Source organism: Eptesicus fuscus, chromosome 9, assembly GCF_027574615.1.
Source record: "Eptesicus fuscus isolate TK198812 chromosome 9, DD_ASM_mEF_20220401, whole genome shotgun sequence".
Lineage (NCBI taxonomy): Eukaryota > Metazoa > Chordata > Mammalia > Chiroptera > Vespertilionidae > Eptesicus > Eptesicus fuscus.
In genome coordinates, this window is record NC_072481.1 from 70,734,378 (window position 1) to 70,756,837 (window position 22,460).

At 45.0% G+C, this 22,460-nt stretch overlaps 1 protein-coding gene across 3 annotated transcripts in view; it reads left to right on the forward strand.

Annotated features, from left to right (window-relative positions):
• The window catches only part of CCDC18 (coiled-coil domain containing 18), a 149,227-nt gene that overhangs the window by 102,126 nt on the left and 24,641 nt on the right, over positions 1–22,460 (forward strand). For all 3 annotated transcript variants that reach the window (XM_054721376.1, XM_054721374.1, XM_054721375.1), the window contains exons 24-26: positions 645–788; positions 2,331–2,534; positions 21,173–21,310. In XM_054721376.1, coding sequence (XP_054577351.1) covers positions 645–788; positions 2,331–2,534; positions 21,173–21,310 — 486 coding nt within the window. The remainder of the gene's footprint in view (positions 1–644; positions 789–2,330; positions 2,535–21,172; positions 21,311–22,460) is intronic.

Sequence of the window (22,460 nt, forward strand, 5' to 3'; positions counted from 1 at the left end):
CCCTTAGTAAATTTCAAGTATGCAATACAGTATTACTATCTATAGTCAAAATGCTGTACATTAGATCTCCAGAACTTATTCATCCTACATAACTGAAACTTTGTACCCTATGACTGACATTGCAACATTTTCCCCACTGTGACTACTCTCTTAATGTTATTTTGAATATAGTTTTTCTTGGATCATTTTGTCCACATACTTACCATAGTGTATGTATGTCTGAATATGTATAAAATATCTCTGGAAGAAATTGGAAGTAATTTTGTTAACTGGTTGTGGCTAAAGAAGGAACACAGTGGGAAGGGGATTTTTATACTAACTATATATTTTTCCTTATGCACACATTACCTATAAAATTATTTGTAACACCATGTAATATTTGTTTTAATGTACCCTAATTTTCTTTTCTTATACAAATATGATTGAGACCTTAATCTCTTTTAGCATATTTTAGTTATACATATAAGCATCTTATTAGGCATAAGAATTCTGATGTTTATGTCTAATTACAGTTGTCTTAAAAACATATTTATATTTTTCTGTTTTAGATATATGTGTTTAAAGCTTGACTTACTTGAATTGTAGTTATGATTAAAGAATTATTTTTCCTTAGTTACATTAATATTGTTCTGTTTAAAATTCAGATAGAAAGTTTGAATGAAAAATTGCAAAATGCCAAAGAACAGCTCCGAGAAAAAGAATTTGTAACACTACAAAATGAACAGGAGATCAATCAACTGAAAAAAGAAACTGAACGAACACAACAAAAGATGAAAGAAATGGAAAGTGTAAGCAAGTTATTTTTCTTCTAAGGAACATGTATTATCTGAAGAGCCATATAAATCTTTATGTTTTAAACTGTTAGGTTTTAGTATACAGAAACTGTGTCATAAATATTTTTAGGCTAATTATTTGGGCCCAATACCTATTAGTTTCTTTCATTGAGTCTTTTATTCTTATGTTCTAATGAGTTGCCAGATGAAGTATCATCAGTTTGCATGTGTGTTAAGACATGAACCATTTCACCCACTAGCTTTTTAAAAACTGAAATTGTGCCCGGCTAGTGTTCCTCAGTGGTTGAGTGTTGACCCATTAACCAGGAGGTCAAGGTTCCATTCCCAGTCAAGGCACATGCCAGGGTTGCAGGCTCAATCCACAGTAGGGAGTGTGCAGGAGGCAGCTGAACAATGATTCTCTCTTATCATTGATGTGTCTATTTCTCTCTTCCTCTCACTTCCTCTCTCAAATCAATAAAAATTTAAATAAGTAAATACTGAAATTGCTTCTAAGAGCACTTGTGGATGTAACTTTCTCTTGTTTTTAAATACTATGCTCAACTTTAAAACTTTGAATATCGCTCTTTATTGTGTTTGACTCACTGATTCTCATTGATTATCTGCCTTCTCCAGTAGAATATGAACTCCATAAGAATGGACACTTTGTCTCCTTTGTTCACTCTCCTATCAACACTTAGAACAGCACGTAACACATAGTAAGCAAGAATAAATATTAGTTGAATTACATACATAAATCAAGCAGGGTTTCTGAGAACAAGTTTGGGCCCCAGTGGGGGGAAAATTATTACTAGCCCAGTCATTTTGTGTTCCCTAACAAGGATGGGTAAAAAATATTTACATGAGATTTATATTGACATACAACAGAGTTGGGCCTGGGCCCCCATTCCAGACATCAGCATCCTAGAGATTTGTACAGGTTTCTTTTCTTCTTATCAGCCCTAAGGTCAATTGTCATTCCCTATCATCTAACCAAGCTAATTTAGAACTCACTTACTTTTCACTGATTTTTTTTTCCCTCTAAGAAACAAACTTTACTAGGGACTTAACTGAATAATGTAAAAGTATTTCAGAGAGAGTAGCAGTCTCAGTGACCCACTTTACTTTTACAGGGAATAAGGTAATGGCTCTAATCCAGCTGTGTGAATTAATGTTGGGTTTTATTATTCATGCCAGTATATTCTCCATCTTTGACATGGATAATCAAATATTAACTTCTTTTTTCTCTTTATGTTATTATGTATTCTGTCATGTTATATTCATAATGATAAAGGATTATAGAGCTGGCATATTAAAGTCATACAAAATATACCAGTCATTCCCAGATTTATTACAGTACTTTTGTCAGTTTCTTGTTATTAAAAATAAAAACTTTTTCTGAATATCAATTTCACAGTAGATGATATTCATTGTATGTTAAATTTTATAGACATTTGGTGGAAGGGGTGAAGTCACTTATTAAAAGAGAAATCAAAATAAGAAGTAGGTTATTTGTATCATTTCATTTTGAACTTATTTATATCCTGTGTATTTCAGGTTATGAAAGAGCAGGAACAGTACATTGCAACTCAGTATAAGGAGACCATAGATTTGGAGCAAGAATTGAGGCTAACCCGGGAGCAGATGCAGAACTCTCATACAGAATTGGTAGATGCTCGTCACCAACAAATCCAAGCACAGAGAGAAATAGAAAAGCTCTCAACAGAACTGGAGGAAATAAAGCAACTCTCTAAAGAGAAGGTAATCCCTATTTTTAATAGTTTTACCTTATTGAAAATATTAATATTTTACCATTCACTTTTTTTAACTGTATAATACAGTTCTTGCAAAAGTTAGTGTTGCACAACAATGTGAATTTACCTAATGCTACTGAAATTATGTTTAAAGTGTTCAATATGTTTAAAGTGCCCTAGCTGGTTTGGCTCAATAGATTGTCAGCCGGCAGACTGAAGTGTCGTGGGTTCTGTTCTTGTCAAGGGCACGTACCTCGGTTGCACATGCCCATTGGGGCATGTGTGGGAGGCAACGAATCGATGTGTCTCTCTCACATCAATATTTCTCTCTCTTAATCTTTCCCCCTCCCTTCTGCTCTCTCTAAAAATCAATGGAAAAATATCCTTGGTGCCCGGCCATTGTGGCTCAGTGGTTGAATATCCACCTATGAACCAGGAGGCCACAGTTTGATTCCCAGTCAGGGCACATGCCTGGGTGCCGCAACCTTTTACGGCTAGAGTTCAGGATCTGAAGAAGGGGCCATGCACAAATGAAAACACTAGACACGACATATGAATTTAGATGACTGCTAGCATGGCAAGCCTTCTTCACCATCCCCCAAGTCATCTCTGGACTCTTTCTTCTCTGTCTCGTTCTCCTCCCATTCCTTATTGTCATTGTGTTGCTTGGGGCGTCTGCTGTCTGTGGCTGGAGTAGTCGATCATCCGCTCATCCATAGCCGCAGGTACAGGATGAGGCTCCAGGTGCAAGGTCCTCTCTCAGATTCATGTGGAAGGAATCCACATGGGGGCTTGGAGGAGTTTTCTGGGAATACACAAGCATATCCTCGACCAAAGGTTAACAAAGGGTCAGGACCCTTCCATAAACCATACTCGGGGTCTTTCCATTTAACCAGACCATTTTCCTTTGGCTTATTCTGACACCAGTGTAATTCCATAGGTGTCTTGCCATCAGCGTTACAAGTGAAAGTAATTAAGGCTTGGTGTAGTCTACTTACAGGAGATTTCACCATATTCCCCCTTTTTGTTTTTCAAGATGGGGTTTTAGCCGCTGATGTTGGCATTGTGTAATTGCCTGTCCTTGGGAATTATATGGTATTCCTGTAATGTGCTGAATTTTCCACTTTTTATAAAATTGCTGGAAATGACACCTTGTGTCACTGAGTCATTTTAATTGAGTAGTTGCAATTCTGTTTACCAGGCCAGCAGCATAGGCAGAATCAGAAATAATATTAACCCTTTGCACTCGCTTGCTTTTTCCTGGATTCCTTTATTCTAATGCTAACCGTGTCGAGTCACACTCGACATCCGAGTGCAAAAGGTTAAGAGGCTTTTGGAAATCCTGCAATGCAGCCTTGATGGCTTCTAATTCAATTCTTTGCACAGAAGTGTGACTAGTCTGGATGACTCAGTTTGAATCCATTGTATGATAAGCAGCTTTACCAGTAGATGAGCCATCAGTAAAAACAGTTACTGCTCCAGAAATAGGTTCCTGCCTAGTATATTTTGGTATATTAATAGGGGTGTAATATAAAAATTGTAGTAATTTATTTTTTAGTAGGTGACAACTAAGTTCCCCTGAATATTCACTTATTTCAATTTGCCAATTTAAATCAATCTGAAATAAGTTTTATTTTCTAACTTCTTTTGTTCTTGGGTGTGGACAGTAAATGACACTAATTGGATATCTGCTTATCAGTCTTTTTGAGTATATAGACATAAGCTTTGTTTAGGGAGGCAAAATGCAAATTATTTACTTTTAAGTGTCCTTGGTTTAGGGAAGATAGGATTTATCAGATGGCCCCAAACCACTTGGCATTTATATTTTTTTAGATGGTTGTAAATTGCTATTATATGCGAGCCATGAAATTAAAAAATGATTCTGTAGGTCTTTGCATACACTTAATAAAAGCTTTATTACAATTCCTAAGTATATTGAATAAATTTTCCATTTCTCCCGTAGATATTTTTAGATAAGGTTTTAACTAATTAATGTCCTTTAATAATTTTTAAAAAGTCATTTAAGGTCTTATGGCAATCCTTTCATATTTCTACTTTTTAAGGCCTCCTACATTGACTTTTAATTACAGTTCCTAAATATTTGAAGGGCGTTTCCCTCTGTATTTCCTCCCAGAGCAATTTCTAAGCCATATTTAGGGAGTTTCTCTTAAAAACTTTTACTTTCTTTTAAACAGCAACCAACTTGGTTGCCTTTCAGAAAAACAGGGAGGAGAAAAACATGCTGGTCAATACTGCAATGCATACATCTCAAGTAAAAGTAACTCTCTTTTTACTTATGGTGTCTCATTAACGATGAGATTTAATGCTGGAATAATAACTTTTAGTTTACTTTGTAAATAGTAGCAGAAGAGATTTTTAAATTTCTCCTTTTTATTAGCTTAAATTTTACTTTTAAACAGCTTTCTTTTTGGCTAGTGCTTATTTGTATATGTATGCAAATTTTACTTTGGACTTTGTTAGAACCAAATGCTCATAAAATATTGGCTTATCATATAAATGAGTTTATATGAGACCTTGATTATGTTGTGAAAAGCTAACTTATTAAGTAATTAAAGTATGCATCTTTATTGAAAAAGTAAAGTAAGCAAACTTATACATTTGACCTATGAAGTACAGATGGTGCCCCACCCCCCAGCCTATCTGAAGAGCAGTCTGTCTGAGGCATTATGTATGCAACTTTGTTCTGCTCTCTTTCTGTATTAACCATTTGCTCTGTCCTTGGCAGGGGAGATAAGGGTAGTAGTCTAGCCTTTGTTTAAAGTTCCCTGAGATTTTATGACCCTTTTACAACGCTTGCAAACAGTTAACTTTAGAATTCATTTCTCTCTTTCAAAACTTTTTTTTCTTCTCATCATATACATAACCTTTACAAATTTCATACTTTCAAATTAGCCTTCAGACCTTCTTTCTATGCCCTTCAAAATGCATAACCATGCCTTAGACCTTCTATTAAGTATTTCTACTCTAATATTCTTTCTTTCTGTCATTAATTTGTATATACCTTCAGCAACTTGTATAGACTTTTTTCCTCCCTTTCCTTTAAAATGTATGTCCTGCCTTCTATTATTAAAACTATACAATATTTAAACCTTAATTTTCCAATGATAATTAAAAGTAAACAGCCAGCATTTTTTAGATTGACATTTATCAACACACTTTTTGTAATTATTCTAAAATACATTAATTAAATTTAAACTGGTTTTTATATTAAAAATTTGGTTCAGACCATAGAATTAATCCTCTTTTTTATTTTATTTTATTTTTTCTTTAAAAATATATTTTATTGATTTTTTTTACAAAGAGGAAGGGAGAGGGATAGAGAGTTAGAAACATCGATGAGAGAGAAACATCAATCAGCTGCCTCCTGCACACCCATACTGGGTATGTGCCGGCAACCAAGGTACATGCCCTTGACCGGAATCAAACCTGGGAACCTTGAGTCCTCAGGCCGACGCTCTATCCACTGAGCCAAACCCGTTAGGGCTAATCCTCTTTTTTAATCAGTCCAATAAAATATTGCATCCTAGGTTGAAATTTTACCACATGTGGTACACATATGGACTACAGTATATTTTGAACTACTAATTTTTCCAGAGAAAATATAAGAATTACTTTCTCAAAGATGAATTTCTATACTTTATGCATTTTGTTATGACAACCATATAATTTCTCCCAACTTAATTTGAACTTTAAACTCTTAGAAGCCTCAAATTTTAGGTGGCAAGTTAAATACTTAGCATTTCTCAGATTAGTAATATATTTATATTTTTAAGGATATATTTCAAATAAAATACAAGACATATTTAATTAATAGATTCAAATCTATCCTCTAGATTTTTCATATGGGGCAAACTCAGATTAATATTTTGGTATTTTGTCATTTTAAAATACCTAGATATTTAACAATTTTTATTCTTTAATTCAGCAAACTCCAAAGTTTTAAGTTACCAAAGACTTTGAAAACTATGTTTAGGCATATGAGGCTGGTGAAAAGGCAGGGGGAGGAGGGAGCTTGAATTTAAAACTGCCACATTCTTCCTTAGAGATAACATCTAAGGTTACTGCTGCAGCTTCTCTGCTTTTACAGGGAGAAAGGCGACTGGCCCTTTCCTCTAACAGAGAGTACAGTCAGTCTCCTCTTGAGTGACTGGACTTTCATTATTAATATATTTATAATTATTACTGAAAACGTTTATTAAATTCTTCATTTTAGTTATATCTATCTATTTATGTTTTAACAATTTTGAGATTTTAAAGCCAATTATTATTATCCAAGGTGTTTTCTTTGGCAAATTCTGTAACAGAGATAACTTACTGACTTTCAGTGGCTTTAATGTTAACCTTGGAATGCGGTCCATTATTATTCAAGAACTATCCATTATTATAGAAACACTAATCTTGTTGCCCAAACCCAGCCTGTATATTTTCCTTGTGTCATTTTTGCCATCTTTTAAAGAAAAACAGTCTTGGGTTTATTCTATAGCATCCATGAAGAGATGGGGCTTAGGCCAAGAGACCACCCAAAATCGGGCAAGGCACGCCTTCTCTTAAGCTAGCCTTTATCTCTTCATGGGTATAGAAATCCCAGATGCATCCCTAAATTGTGAGAAATGTCTCATCTATCCAAATTTCAAATGACAAACTGGGAAATAAAAACATGGTGAAAATGAGACTTTTTATAACACTCCCGAGAGTGGGCATCCATTTTACAGGATCACCAAAAGACCTAGTAATTAATGGGCTAGGGCCTTTTTTTAGTTACTTCCCTTTGTCTAGGGAATTTTCCTAGAACCTGTGTTATTTGGCCACATGTACAGCTCATATTCTTTCTCCCTACTCCCACATTCTGTTTGCTCTTGGGAAATTTAGTAATGGCCTGGCCACCTACTGTTTTTTTTTTCTATTAAATTAAATTAAAGGCATGCTTAATAGACTAACAATAAACAAATTAAACCAAATGACAAAGACAGATAATACAACAATCAACAGACAAGCGCCCATAACACGTAGACAAGACTCAAAAAATCAGAGTTCTTTTTATGGATCTTTCAGATGTTTTACATTGCCTGGGACTTACAGCCAGAATTCAGCCTACATCTCAGCCTGTTGTTCACAGATCTTATCATATTCTGCTCTTCATAAGATTGACTGGCGTCTAAAGTCATTTCAGCTAAAATCTGCCTGTCCCGAGGTGTCATGTGGTAATTTTCAGACCAAGCATTAAAGAGTCTTTTTGTAAAAGGACTGTTAGCCACATTTTCTCTAGCTGTTGAACCTTCCCACACTAGAGGTGGAGGATCTGGGGTCTTAGGTTTTACAGACTTTTGATCCCTAATATGAAGTGGGCATAATGCAGTTTGAACACATAGTTAAAGATGACAAGGGCACTTGTTTTCCTTGAGCCTGATTTAAGAGAGTACCTTTTGACACCTTAATTCCTTTATCCTTGAGCATGCAAGCTAAAAAGTCACAATGATGTTTTTGCCTTTTACTTGAATTCTTCCCCATTATAACCTGGCTGAAATAAAAGACGTTCCTCGTCCACTTACGGTTCGCGACTCTGAAGCTGGTACAGGCTTTGTGCATGGTGAACTTCCCCACCTTTTCGGTGAACTTTCCCACCTTTCTGGTGAATTTCCACTTTTCCTTTTTCACTTCGTTTTTTGCTCAGGTGAATCTTCTTCTCCAGATTCCTATTCGGGTGCCAGATGCCACAACCTTTTACAGCTAGGGTTCAGGATCTGAAGAAGGGGCCGTGCACAAATGAAAACACTAGACAGAAATATGAATTTAGAAGGCACGGGGAGCCAGGTGGAAACCTCTCTCTAGGGGATAAGCTCACTGAAACCCTGGACCAGTCAGCTTTTATTCACTTGAATACATATTTGCCTTTTAGGAATGCATACAGGCATATCAAAGGTAAAGCTTGGTAAACAGCAAAAGGATTATCAGGTTAGGGAATTGCCTTCAGCCATTGAGCCCACAGCAGGGCAATATTATGCTGATCTTCAGCCTTGCTGAATAGCAAAGTCCATTGGCCTTCCAATGGGTCTTTTGCATTAATGCTAACTGCTGTTGGTTTTAGCCTCCTGCACTTGGGTTTTGGGCTCTATCCCCAGTAGGGGGTATGCAGGAGGCAGCCAATCAATGATTCTCTCTTATCATTGATGTTTCTGTCTCTCTCTCCCTCTCCTTTTCTCTCTGAAATCAATAAAAATATTTTTTAAAAAAATGTATCCTCAGGTGAGGATTAATAACAATAAAAAATGTTTAAAATGGTAAATTTTATGTTATTTAAAAGAAGAAAGTGTTATACTTAGCATAGCTTTTATATTGAATATATATATATATATATATATATATATATATATATATATATATATTGATTTCAGAGAGGAAGAGAGAGGGAGAGAGATGGAAACATCAGTAATGAGAGAGAATCATTGATCAGCTGCTTCCTGCACGCCCCCTACTGAGGATTGAGCCCACAATCCCGGCATGTGCCCTTGACCAGAATGAAACCCAGGACCCTTTCTGTCCGCAGGTCGACACTCTATCCACTGAGCCAAACAAGCTAGGGCAGCATAGCTTTTTAATGTAGTTAGGAAGTTCCTCAGAACTGAGTTTTGGCCAATCTAATTAGTTTTTAATAAATTGAGTTATTAAAGCACTTTTAGACTTTCAAGTGAGTTTAAGCTAACAATTTTTCTTAAGATTTTTTTATTTTTATTTTCAGAGAGAGAGAAAGGGAGAGGGACAGAGAAAGAGAGAGAGAAACATTGATGTGAGAGCAGAACACTAATTGTCTGCCTCCTTCTCACCTGGGTCAAGCTCACAAACCTGGGCATGTGCCCTGACCGGGAATCAAACCAGCAACCTTTCAGTGCACAGGACAATGCCCAACCAACTGAGCCACACCAGTCAGGGGTAAGCTATTACTTTAAAGGCAAAATAAAGCTAATAAATCTTTTTTGAGTGAAAGATTTTATATTTGTAGCCACTCCTATAAGTGAAAACTGATTATTTAAATTTATAACTATTATGAAACCTGCAGTCCTGAACACTTGGGGAGGTATTGTGCTTTTAAAAAGCAAGAACAGCTCTAGCTGGTTTGGCTCAGTGGATAGAGCGTTGGCTCATGGATTGAAGAGTCCTGGGTTTGATTCCAGTCAAGGGCACATTCTTTGGTTTCAGGCTCGATCCCTGGCCCTAGTTGGGGCATGTGAGGGAGGCAACCAATCCATGTGTCCCTCTCACATTGATGTTCCTTTCTCTCTGTTTCTTCCTCTCCCTTCCACTCTGAAATTAGCCTACTATATTCAGTCAAACATTTAATTAATGCCTTGGCAGGGCCAGACCAAATGATTTCTAAAAATCAATGGAAAAATATCCTTGGGTGAGGATTAACAAAAAAATTTCAATAAATAAATCAATCAATAAATAAATAAATAATAAAAAGCAAGAACATTAGCCCTGGCTGGTATGGCTTAGTTGGTTGAGCACTGTCCCGTGCACCATAATGGTTGCTAGTTTGATTCCCAGTCGGGGCACATGCCAGGATTTGGGCTCCATGCCCTGTGGGGGACATGCAGGAGGCAGCTGATCATTTCTCTCTGACATTGATGTTTCTCTCTCTCTCTTTTTAGCTCCCTCCCTCCTTCTCTCCCCCTTCTTCTTTTTCTTAAAAAAATGAATGGAAACATATTTTTAAAAAAATATTTAGATTGGTACACTTGGGTTAATTACTTACACTTTGAGAAAAATATATTTATTGGTATTCTAGAAAAGTTCTTGTGATTTTTAAAAAATTTATTTTTATTTTTGCTTTCTATTATGGTTACTAATTCAATATAGGAATTGAGTGAAAGTATTTTTATGTTTAATTTTGGTTAACCTAGTGATTTTTTTTAAATTCACATTTCTAGATGGTTAGACTAATATAAAATATTTAGGGAGTATTTGTTAAAATAATATGGCATTTGAGAGTCTACCAGAAGGGAAGCTACTTTTATCTCACTTCTGCCCTTATCAACTGTATCTAAGTATAGTAGAATTGATTTTATCTGATAAAATCAGTTAATCAAAAGTGAGTGAATGTGTGAAATTATTAAAAATGTCAATTTAAAATATTATATTTTAAACTCGAACTCTAAATATACATTCATATGTTAATCTTTTAATGTGGGACCACATCTTGGTTCTTTGTGTATGGGTAGGGTTATTTGATTAGAATTCTACCTGGTTTTTTTTTTGCATAAATCATATTCATTCCATCAATAGAGATGGAGAACATTTTTCCTGCCCATGTCCATTTGGATATTTATAACATCATTCCAGGGCCATACAAAATTATCAGCTTAAAAATTAGCCTGCTATATTTGGTCAAACATTTAATTAAAACCTTAGCAGGGCCAGACCAAATGATTTCATTGGCCTTATATAGGTACCATGGGCCTGACGTTCCCCACCCCTGAATAGTTTCCAACTTAAAGTGAAAGAAGAGGCAGAGAAAGGAGCCAAGATGGTGGCGGAGTTGAACGGCTGATCTGTTGCCTCGCATGGCAGTTTCGGAAATACAACTAAAAGATGGACTGGTGAGCGCGGCGACTCCTGCTCGCGTCTCCCCAGGCCGGGCGGCTGCTCCTCTCAGTCAGCACCTCAGCCGGGGCCATGGGCTCGTGGGCGGCCGCGGCAGCTGCTGTGGCGGCGGCCGTGGACTCGGTGCAGTGGCTCTCGGTGAAGGAAGAGACCATCTTTCTGCAGGAGGGGCCCATCCGCGTCACCGACCTGGCCGAGCTGCCCAGTGAGATCCTCGGGGCCCCAGAGGCTGCCGACACCGACTTGGAGGATTTTTAGGATTTCCCATCTTACATTCAAGTCCTTTTAGCCATTTTGACAGAGGAGAACCAAGAAGGCGGCAAAGTTAAACAAATGAACTGCGCCGCGCACAACAATTTCAAAAATACAACTGGAGGACAGAGTGTCTGCCACCCAGATCCACAGGAGAGCTGGCTGAATGGTGATTTACAGCTAAGAGGGAAGAGGAAAGAGCGAACTTGGAAGGGATAAGGTTCGGAGGCAAGTGGGTCGGGCTGGTGGCGGGGGAAGGGTCGTTTGGCTTTTTTTCCAACCCTAGGGGAGATTAGCTCCCCATCACCCTGAAATCCAGCTTCTGGGGACTTGCGGGAGACCCAGACACCTGCGGGGAGAGGCTGGACTCTCGGCCTTCGTGTCGGAGAGTGGGAGTAACTTCCTTGCGGAGGTGCGCCCAGCAATCAGTGTTTGCTGCACTGGAGTGTGGAATGAGGGGGCTTAGAAACGTGGAAAGCAGAAAAAGCAGACTTGCAGCCATTGCGGTTCGCCATGCCATGGCCTGGTGACACCCTGAGACCCCGCCGCTCCCTGAGACCCGCCCCTCCCTGAGACCCGCCCTGCCCTGGGACCTGCCCCGCACGTTTTGCAGGCCCACCTGGGCTCCAAGCAGTGGCTTTTGCATGTGGGTGGCCTGCCCTGTGGCAGCTTAACCAGATGAACTGCGGTTCTAGTCGGACTGCTCCAGGACCGCTCAGACAGGAGGAGGAAACTGCAGTTTTTGCTGTAATTCCTGCTGAGTGGCCTCAGGCAATAGCTGACCTACACTCCATTGGAGACCCAGAAACGAGGGCATCTAGTGGTCGGTGTGAGATGACACCAGATTTCAACCACTCGCATAAGGGATACATTCAAGAGGCAGACTCAGTGAGCGCCAAAGCCTTGCTGCAACAAGACCCGGCCCATAAATGTGTCTCCTGCACAGCAACTCTTCCTTTATAGACACAGAGGGTCCTCACGGCCAATTGGCCTGGAGGACAATTCCTCCCAGTGACACCAACAACAATCAAGACTTAACTATACAAAGGAGGACCAAGATGGAGGCATAGGGCGGAAGCCTGATTGTTGCCTACCACAACAATTTTGAGACTACGATGGGAGAGCAGAGCAGACACCATCCAGAACCACCGGAGGGCTGGCTGAGCAGATGCTCTACAACTAGAATAAAAGAGAGGGGTACGCGGGATGATGCTGATGCCAGTGACCCAAAGATCACACTTTAAGAACTACGGCTCAGGCGACACAATGGCGGCCTGGAACGTGCTCGGCGCAGTTCCCCCAGGGGTCTCTGGCTGAGGGGACGGCTCCACTCGCTGCCGAGCACGGACAGACGAGCCCCTGGGAGACATGGGGTGGGAGACTCCACACTTGCTGACCTCCGAGTCCTTCAAGAATCTCAACGCCCCGGAAGCGGCCAGGTGTGCATGCTCGGCAACCGGCCACCGCTGCAGACCCAAGGGCCGACGCAGCAACCCTGGACCAGCCCGCCGCCGCGCACCGGGCACACCGGAGCTTCGCCGAGCCCGCTGCCCAACGAGTTCTGTGGCAGCTGCCCTGGAGCTCTGAGAAAATGGCTGAAGGAATTGCTGAGAGGGAATTGACCAACAGGAATTGGGATCAAGAAGACGAAACCGGAGAAACCAAGATGGCGGCATAGGTTAAACACCTAACCTGCAGCCGGGCACAACAATTTCAAAAATACAACTAGAGGTCAGAACGGACATCGTCCAGAACCACAGGAGAGCTGGCGGACTGAAATGCCCACAGCTGGGGGGAAGGAGAAGGCCACGGGGACAGTCGGGGGAGCCGTAAAAGCCTGAGGTATGGAGAAACGGGCGGAGACACGAGCACACGCGCCTGTGGGGAGGATGGAACCGGAGAGGAGGGGGCGGCTAATGACCTGGCCGGAGTTCACTGGCAGGAAGGAGATAAAGGCTCCGGAGTGCGCTGAGCACCGACTCCGATTGCACTGAACCCCATTCCGGGCGAAACCCTGGGAAACTCACTCACTTTCGCAACTCCGCCGCCCCCGCAGGCTGCCCGGCCCGGGACGCTGGGGACGCCGCCGCAGCGGCGGCGCCCGGAGCCCGGCGGCCTCCCAGCACCCATCCCCGCCGCGCAGCCCCCGCGCGCCTGGTGCCGCGGGCCGCGCGCCCCGCACACCGGACGGAGGCCCGGGCGCCCTCTCTGTGCACCTCCCGGCGGCGCTAGACTTCAGTAGAGTTGACTGAATTCAAGGGATTAAGAAGTATAAATTGGGGGAACGCCGCGGCGGCGACGTCCGGAACACGGCGATGGCGGTGCCTGGAGCTCGGCGGCCGCCCAGCGCCCGTCCCAGCCGCGCGGCCCTTGCGCGCCTGGTTTCGCGGGACGCGCGCACCGCGCACCGGACGGAGGCCCGGGCGCCCTTTCCGTGCACCTCCCGGCGGCGCTAGACTTCAGTAAAGTTGACTGAAATGAAGGGATTAAGAAGTACAAATTGAGAAGTTTGAAAAAGATGGCGGCGGAGGTTAAAGGCTGTTCTGTTGCCTTGCACCCAGCGAAATCGGAGGGGATTAGGTGTGGAGGTGCGTGGGTCTAGCTGGTGGCGGGGGAAAGGGGCTTTTGTTCCAAACCTAAGGGAGATTAGCTCTCCATCACCCTGAAACCCATCTTCTGGCGAACCCCGGGAGACCCAGCTGCCTGCGGGGAGAGGCGGGACTCTTGCAGAGGTGCGCCCAGCAATCAGTGTTTGCTGCGCTGGAGTGCGGAACGAGGGGACTTAGATACATGGAAGGCAGAAGGACCAGACTCACAGCCATCGAGGCTCGCCGCACCATGGCCTGTTGGCGCCCTGAGACCCCGCCCCGCCCTGGGACCCGCCCCGCACGTCTTGAAGACCTGCCCCGCAAGTCTTGCAGGCACACCTGCGCCCCAAGCAACGGCTTATGCATGTGGGTGGACTGCCCTCTGGCAGCGGACCAGATGATCTGCTGTTCTAGTCGGACTGCTCCAGGGCCACTCAGACAGGAGGAAGAAACTACAGTTTTTGCTGTAATCCTTGCTGAGTGCCTAAGGCAGTAGCTGATCTACACCCCATTGGAGACCCAGAAACGAGGGCATCTAGTGGTCTGTGGGAGATGACACCAGATTTCAACCACGTGCATAAGGGACACATTCAACGGGAATATTCAGTGAGCGCCAAAGCTTTGCTGCACCAAGACCCGGCCCATAAACGTGTCTCCTGCACAGCAACTCTTCCTTTATAGACAAAGAGAGCCCCCCCAGTGACACCAACAACAATCAAGACTTAACTATACAAAGGAGGACCAAGATGGAGGCATAGGGCGGAAACCTGATTGTTGCCTACCACAACAACTTTGAGACTACGACAAGAGAGCAGAGCAGACACCATCCAAGACCACCATAGGGCTGGCTGAGTAGATGCTCTACAACTAGAATAAAAGAGGGGGATGTGGGATGATGCTGATGCCGGTGACCCAAAGACCACACTTTAAGAACTACAGCTCAGGCGACACAAAAGAACTATGGCTCAGGCGATACAACAGCGGCCTGGAACGTGCTCGGCGCAGTTCCCCCGGCGGTCTCCGGCTGAGGGGACGGCTCCACTGGCAGCCAAGCACGGATAGACGAGCCCCTATGAGACATGGGGTGGGAGACTCCGCGCTTGCTGACCTCTGAGTCCGTCAAGAATCTCAACGCCCCGGAAGCGGCCAGGTGCGCATGCTCGGCGACCAGCCACCGATGCAGACCCAAGGGCCGACACAGCGACGCCAGACTGGCCCACCGCCATGCACCGGGTGCACCGGAGCTTCGCCGAGCCGCCGCCCGACGAGTTCTGCAGCAGCCATACTGGAGCTCCGGAAGGATGGCCAGGGGAATTGCTGAGGGGGGATTGACCGGCAGGAATTGGGATCGGGAAGACGGGGCCCCGCTGAGACCCGGTGCGGGTGGGGTTGCGCGCCTCTGGGCTCGGGTGTGGTCACACGCCTCTGGGTATAAGTGAGGCCTCACGTCCCTGGGTCTAGGTGAGGCCACATGCCCCTGGGTCCAGGTGAGGCCGGACTCCGGGTCCGGGTGAGGCCAAGTGCCCCTGGACCCGGATGACGCTGGATCCCGTGCCCGGGCGAGGCCAAGCGCCCCTGGGTCTGGGAGAGCCCACACACCCCTGGGTCCAGGCGAGACCATGTGTCCCTGGATCCGGGTGAGGCCGCGTGCACCTAGGCCCGGGTGAGCCCAAGTGGCCCTGGGTCTGGGAGAGGCCAAGCGTCCCTGGGTCCGGGTGAGACCATGTGTCCCTGGATCCGGGTGAGGCCTCGGGCACCTAGGCCCGGGTGAGGCCACGTGCCCCTGGGTCTGGGAGAGGCCAAGCGTCCCTGGGTCCGGGAGAGGCCAAGCGTCCCTGGATCCGGATGAGGCCTCGTGCATCTAGGTCCGGGTGAGCCCAAGTGGCCCTGGGTCTGGGAGAGGCCAAGCGTCCCTGGGTCCGGGTGAGACCATGCGTCCCTGGATCCGGGTGAGGCCTCGTGCACCTAGGCCCGGGTGAGCCCAAGTGGCCCTGGGTCTGGGAGAGGCCAAGCGTCCCTGGGTCCGGGTGAGACCATGTGTCCCTGGGTCTGGGAGAGGCCAAGCATCCCTGGGTCCGGGTGAGACCATGTGTCCCTGGATCCGGGTGAGGCCTCGTGCACCTAGGCCCGGGTGAGCCCAAGTGGCCCTGGGTCTGGGAGAGGCCAAGCGTCCCTGGGTCCGGGTGAGACCATGCGTCCCTGGATCCGGATGAGGCCTCGTGCACCTAGGCCCGGGTGAGCCCAAGTGGCCCTGGGTCTGGGAGAGGCCAAGCGTCCCTGGGTCCGGGTGAGACCATGTGTCCCAGGATCTGGGTGAAGCCTCGTGCACCTAGGCCCGGGTGAGCCCAAGTGGCCCTGGGTCGGGGAGAGGCCAAGCGTCCCTGGGTCCGGGTGAGACCATGTGTCCCTGGATCCGGTTGAGGCCTCGTGCACCTAGGCCCGGGTGAGGCCACGTGCCCCTGGGTCTGGGAAAGGCCAAGCGTCCCTGGGTCCGGGTGCGACCATGTGTCCCTGGATCCGGGTGAGGCCTCGTGCACCTAGGCCCGGGTGAGCCCAAGTGGCCCTGGGTCTGGGAGAGGCCAAGCATCCCTGGGTCCGGGTGAGACCATGTGTCCCAGGATCCGGGTGAGGCCTCGTGCACCTAGGCCCGGGTGAGCCCATGTGGCCCTGGGTCTGGGAGAGGCCAAGCGTCCCTGGGTCCGGGTGAGACCATGCGTCCCTGGATCCGGATGTGGCCTCGTGCACCTAGGCCCGGGTGAGCCCAAGTGGCCCTGGGTCTGGGAGTGGCCAAACGTTCCTGGGTCTGGGTGAGACCATGTGTCCCTGGATCCAGGTAAGGCCTTGTGCAACTAAGCCCGGGTGAGGCCACGTGCCCCTGGGTCTGGGAGAGGCCAAGCGTCCCTGGGTACGGGTGAAGCCAGATCCTGGGTCCGGGTGAGGCCGTGCGCACCTGGATCCATCCGGGTGAGGCTGGGTCCCAGGCCCGGGTGAGACCACGCGCCCCTTGGGTATGGGTGAGGCCACGTGCCCCTTAGTCCAGGTGACGCCGTGCCCCTGGGTTCGGCCGAGACCAAACTAGAGGGAGTCGGACCTCCATTACCACCATTTGTCCACCATCCAGAGCTGAGGGGTCAGTGCTGACATGTACACATAAGGAACTACTGGACATCGAAATTGGGTCTCAAAAGAACTGTTGGTCCAGGGGGAAGCTCGCTACAGATTGATTCATTTGCCTGTCAACATAAATATTATTGCTCGTCTCACATTCAGTTCTTATTAGTATATATCTAGTGACATTTGATCTCATTCATCTAGAGGAAATGATGAACAACATAGACTGAGGAACAAGAACAGAACCAGAATCAAGGAGGCATCGATCGGACTATCGGGCCTCAGAGGGAGGATAGGGGAGGGTAGGGGGAGGGTGGGGGGGAGGGGGAGAGTTCAACCAAAGGACCTGTATGCATGCATATAAGCCTATCCAACGGTTAAGTTCAACAGGGGATTGGGGCATGCGTGGGGAGAGGGGTGGGATGGGAATGGGGGGATGAGGACAAATATGTGACACCTTAATCAATAAAGAAATTAAAAAAAAAATTAAAAAAAAAAAAAAAAAAAAAAAAAAAGAAGACAAAACCCCACTGGGTCCCGGGTCCGGGTGAGGCCGCGCGCCCCTGGGTCCGGGCGAGGCTGGGAACTGGATCAGGGTGAGGCTGGGTCCCGGGTCCGGGAAAGGCCACATGCCCCTGGATCCGGGTAAGGCCGCACACCCCTGGGTCCGGGCGAGGCTGGGTCCCGGGTATGGGTGGGGCCGCCCCCCTGGGTCCGGATGAGGCTATGCGCCCCTAGGTCTGGGTGAGGCTGGATCCTGGGTCTGGGTGGGGCCGTGCGCCCCTGGACCTGGGTGAGGCCACGCGCCCCTGGACCTGGGTGAGGCCACGCGCCCCTGGGTCTGGGAGAGGCCACGCGCCCCTGGGTCCGAGTGAGGCCACGCGCCCCTGGATCCGGGTGAGGCTGGATCCCGGGTCCGGGTGAGGCCGTGTGCCCCTGGATCCGGGTAAGGCTGGGTCCCAGGTCCGGGTGAGGCCGCGCGCACCTGGGTCCAGGTGAGGCCTTGCCCCTGGGTCCGGCCGAGACCAAACCAGAGGGAGTCGGACCTGCATTACCACCATTTGTCCACCATCCAGAGCTGAGGGATCAGTACTGACATGTACACATAAGGAACTGGTGGACATTGATATTGGGTCTCAAAAGAACTGTTGGTCCAGAAAGAAACTCACTACAGGCTGATTCATTTGCCTGTCAGCATAACTATTATTACTCGTCTCACATTCAGCTCTTATAAGTATATCTCTAGTGACACATGATCTCGCTCATCTAGGGGAAATGATGAACAACATAGACTGATGAACAAGAACAGAACCAGAAACAACGAGGCATCGATCGGACTATCGGGCCTCAGAGGGAGGATAGGAGAGGGTGGGGGTAGGGGGGAGAGATCAACCAAAGGACTTGTGTGCATGCATACGAGCCTAACAAATGGTTAAGTTCAACAGGGGGTTGGGGCATCCGTGGGGAGGGGTGTGGGATGGGAATGGGGGGATGAGGACAAATATGTGACACCTTAATCAATAAAGAAATAAAAAAAAAAAGAAAGAAGAGGCAGAGAAAGACAAATACCATATGATTTCACTTATGTATGGAATCTAAAGAACAAAATAAATGAACAAACAAAACAAAAACAGACTTATAGACACAGAGAACAAACTGATGGTTGCCAGATGGAAGAGGGGCTGGGGAGCTCTGTGAAAAAAGGTGAAGGGTTGCCCTAGCTGATTTGGCTCAGTGGATAGAGCATTGGCCTCCGGACTGAAGGGTCCCAGGTTTGATTCCAGTCAAGGGCACGTGCCTGGGTTGTGGGCTTGATCCCCAGTAGGGGGGCATTCAGGAGGCAGCCAGTCAATGATTCTGTCTCATCATTGATGTTTTTATCTCTCTCTCCCTCTTCCTTCCTCTCTGAAATCAGTTAAAAAAAAAAAAGTGAAGAGATTAAGAAGTACAAATGGTAGTTACCAAATAGTTGCAGGAATGTAAAGTACAACATAAGGAATATAGTCAATAATATTGTAATAATCATATATGATGCTGGGTGGGTGTTAGAATTATTGGAGGGATCACTTTGTAAATTATATAAATGTCTAACCACTATGCTGCACAGCTTAAACTAATGTAAATAAGATTGAATGTCAACTATAATTGAAAAATTAAAACAAGAAGACATTTAAAAAAAAAGTGGAAGAATTAAAAAAAAAACACATTTGAAAATCAATCAGAGTATAACACTCATATTTTTTATGAGGTTTCCCACAATATTTTACAGCTACTTGACTGCTTCTATATGGCTAGCAAAAGTTTGTGATTCGTTTATTGGATGCTTTAAAGCATGTAACTTAGTTTTCATATAAAAACTTTCGTTTTGCCCAGCTGGTGTGGTCAGTGGTTGAGCATCAACCCATGAACCAGATGGTCACTGGTTCAGTTCCCAGTCAGGTTGCATGCCTGGGTTGCAGCTTGATCCCCAATGCAAGAGGTAGCCAATCCATGATGTTTCTCTTTCATCGATGTTTCTATCTCTATATCCCTCTCCCTTCCTCTCTCTCTAAAATCAATAGAAACATATTTCAAAATGAAAAACAAAAAGTTTTCCTTTTGCACATATATTTCATCATTCTTCATAATCTACACTAATAAAAGAGAAACATGCAAATTGACCATCACTTCGCTACACCCACCAGCCAATCAGGAGCAAGTATGCAAATTAACCCAACAAAGATGTCGGTGGCCACAGAGCTGGAGCGAGCAGGAGGCTTGGGTTGGCCCTGGTGATGGAGGAAGCCAAGCTTCCTGCCCACCCTGGCCAGCTCTGGCCTCCACTCAAGGAGGCGCTGAAGAAAGGAAGGAAGGAAGGAAGGAAGGAAGGAAGGAAGGAAGGAAGGAAGGAAGGAAGGAAGGAAGGAAGGAAGGAAGGAAGGAAGGAAGGAAGAAAGAAAGGAGAGGCTGGGAGCTTGGGTCGCCAGGGGGTGTGGCCAGCCTGAAAACAGCCATCAGCCCCTCACCCAGGCTGGAAGGAAGGAAGGAAGGAAGGAAGGAAGGAAGGAAGGAAGGAAGGAAGGAAGGAAAGAAAGAAGGAAAGAAAAGAAAGAAAAGAAAAGAAAGGGAAGGAAGGAAGGAAGGAAGGAAGGAAGGAAGGAAGGAAGGAAGGAGAGGCTGGGAGCTTGGGTCGCCAGGGGGTGTGACCAGCCTGCAAACAGCCATCAGCCCCTCACCCAGGCTGGCCAGACACCCCAGTGGGGAACCCTACCCTGAAGGGGGTATGGCCAGCCTGAAAACAGCCCTCAGCCCCTCACCCAGGCTGGCCATACCCCCATGGCCCAATCCCTGTAAACGGGCAGTCGAACATCCCTCGAGGGGTCCCAGATTGGAGAGGGTGCAGCCTGGGCTGAGGGACACCCCCCACATGTACGAATTTCATGTACCGGGCCTCTAGTGTATAATAAAATTACATATTACAATCACAAGCACAACTAGCATAAATAGATTTGGATAATTACACAACTGACTATTGATAAGCAAATAGCACTTCTGGTAAACAAAATTGCATGGGCATACTTATTTTTGCCCTAGCCGGTTTGGCTCAGTGGATAGAGCATTGACCTATGGACCGAGGGATCCTGGGTTCGATTGGATTGTGGGCTCGATCTCCAGTATGAGGAGTGCAGGAGAAAGCCAATCAATGTTTCTCTCTGATCATTGATATTTCTATCTCTCTTTCCTTCTCCCTTCCTCTCTGAAATCAATAAACACACACACACACATACACACATTATATATATATATAAAGAGTAGACTATTTTCTGCCCAAGTTCAGCTTACTGTGGTTATTAGTTTATTTTACAGAAAGCATTGATTAGTGCACTTATAATAATGAACAATATACTAATGTACTCCTATTAGTAGTCTTTTAAATGTATAGATTTTAAAGTCTACCATTTAATAAGTTAACTTAGCATATGAGTATTTATAATGTTAAAAGAACAAAGTACTTCCATAAATGCACCAGATTGGCTTAGCCATAGTAACCAGATAAACAAATTATATAGCCTTTACTTAATATGTCCTTTTTAAGGAAGCTCATGGAAACCATTTAGCTGAAGAATTGGGGGCCTCTCAAGTACGTGAAGCTCATTTAGAAGCAAGAATGCAAGCAGAAATCAAGAAATTATCAGCAGAACTAGAATCTCTCAAAGAAGCTTACCATATGGAGGTAAAGAAAAATTTAATTTGTTTCATTACTCCCTGCAGAAGTGGGTTGACCTATCTGGACCTAGCTCTTAAATGTTCATAATAGAATAATATGTTGTGGTTTTATTTCTGATAGCCTAAAATATAACTTTTACTTCATATCCAGTGAGCTGTATGCTGTGGGGTTAAGAGCTTGAATTCTTGAGTTAGGTACCTGGTTACGAATCTCACCTCATCACTTAGCACTTATGTCGCCTTGGGCAATTAATACCTCAGTCTAAAATGGATAAAATAATAGTATCTATCTCATAGAGCTGTGTAGAGGATTAAATGAATTAATATAATTAAAGTTCTTACACCAGAACATGGTTCATCATCATCATCATTATTGGTTATAAGATAGCACTTACCAAAACTAACTGGTGTATTTAAAATCCAATATAAGCAATTTAATGTGATGTGAACCTATAATGCTTTGTAATTTCCAGCATTTGTTCTGATATTAAGTTAGATAGAGAGGCAGTACCAGAACTTGATACTTTGCTTTTTATCTGTTAGTATGTCTGAGCCTTTATAAAAATAGGCAGTATTATCAATTAGAAGAGCGTTTCTTGTCTTTTTAAAAACTACATCTGATTATCTAAAATGTATGTGCAAGAGCTAAACAGAATACTTAATGAAGTTCTAATAAAGCATTTTTCTAATGGCAAGACTTTCAAATACATTTATATTAAACACCTTTCAAAGGAGTTTGGTGGAGAACCAAAATGGCAGTGTAGGCAAATGCCTGTTTACACTGCCTCCCACAACCACATCAAAATTACAATTAAAATACAGACCAACTATCATCCAGAACCACGGGAAAGCTGGCTGAGTTGAAGTATACAATAGAGAGGTAAAGAAGAAAGCACACTGAGACTGGTAGGAGGTGCGGAGGTGTGGAACGGGCTGTTCTGGCACCCATGTGTGCCGCTTCTTTAATCAGGAGGGAGATCACCTCTGCAGAGGTTGCCCGGAGGAGCTAGGAGTCCCAGCCCCACACCAGATGCCCAACCCAGGATCCCAGAGCTGGGAAAAGAAGTCCCTACGGGCAGTAAGAACTATGGGCTGTAAAAACCAGTATGGATTGCGGCTGAGTGACACACAGGCTGCTGGAAACCCAGCTGCTCCTC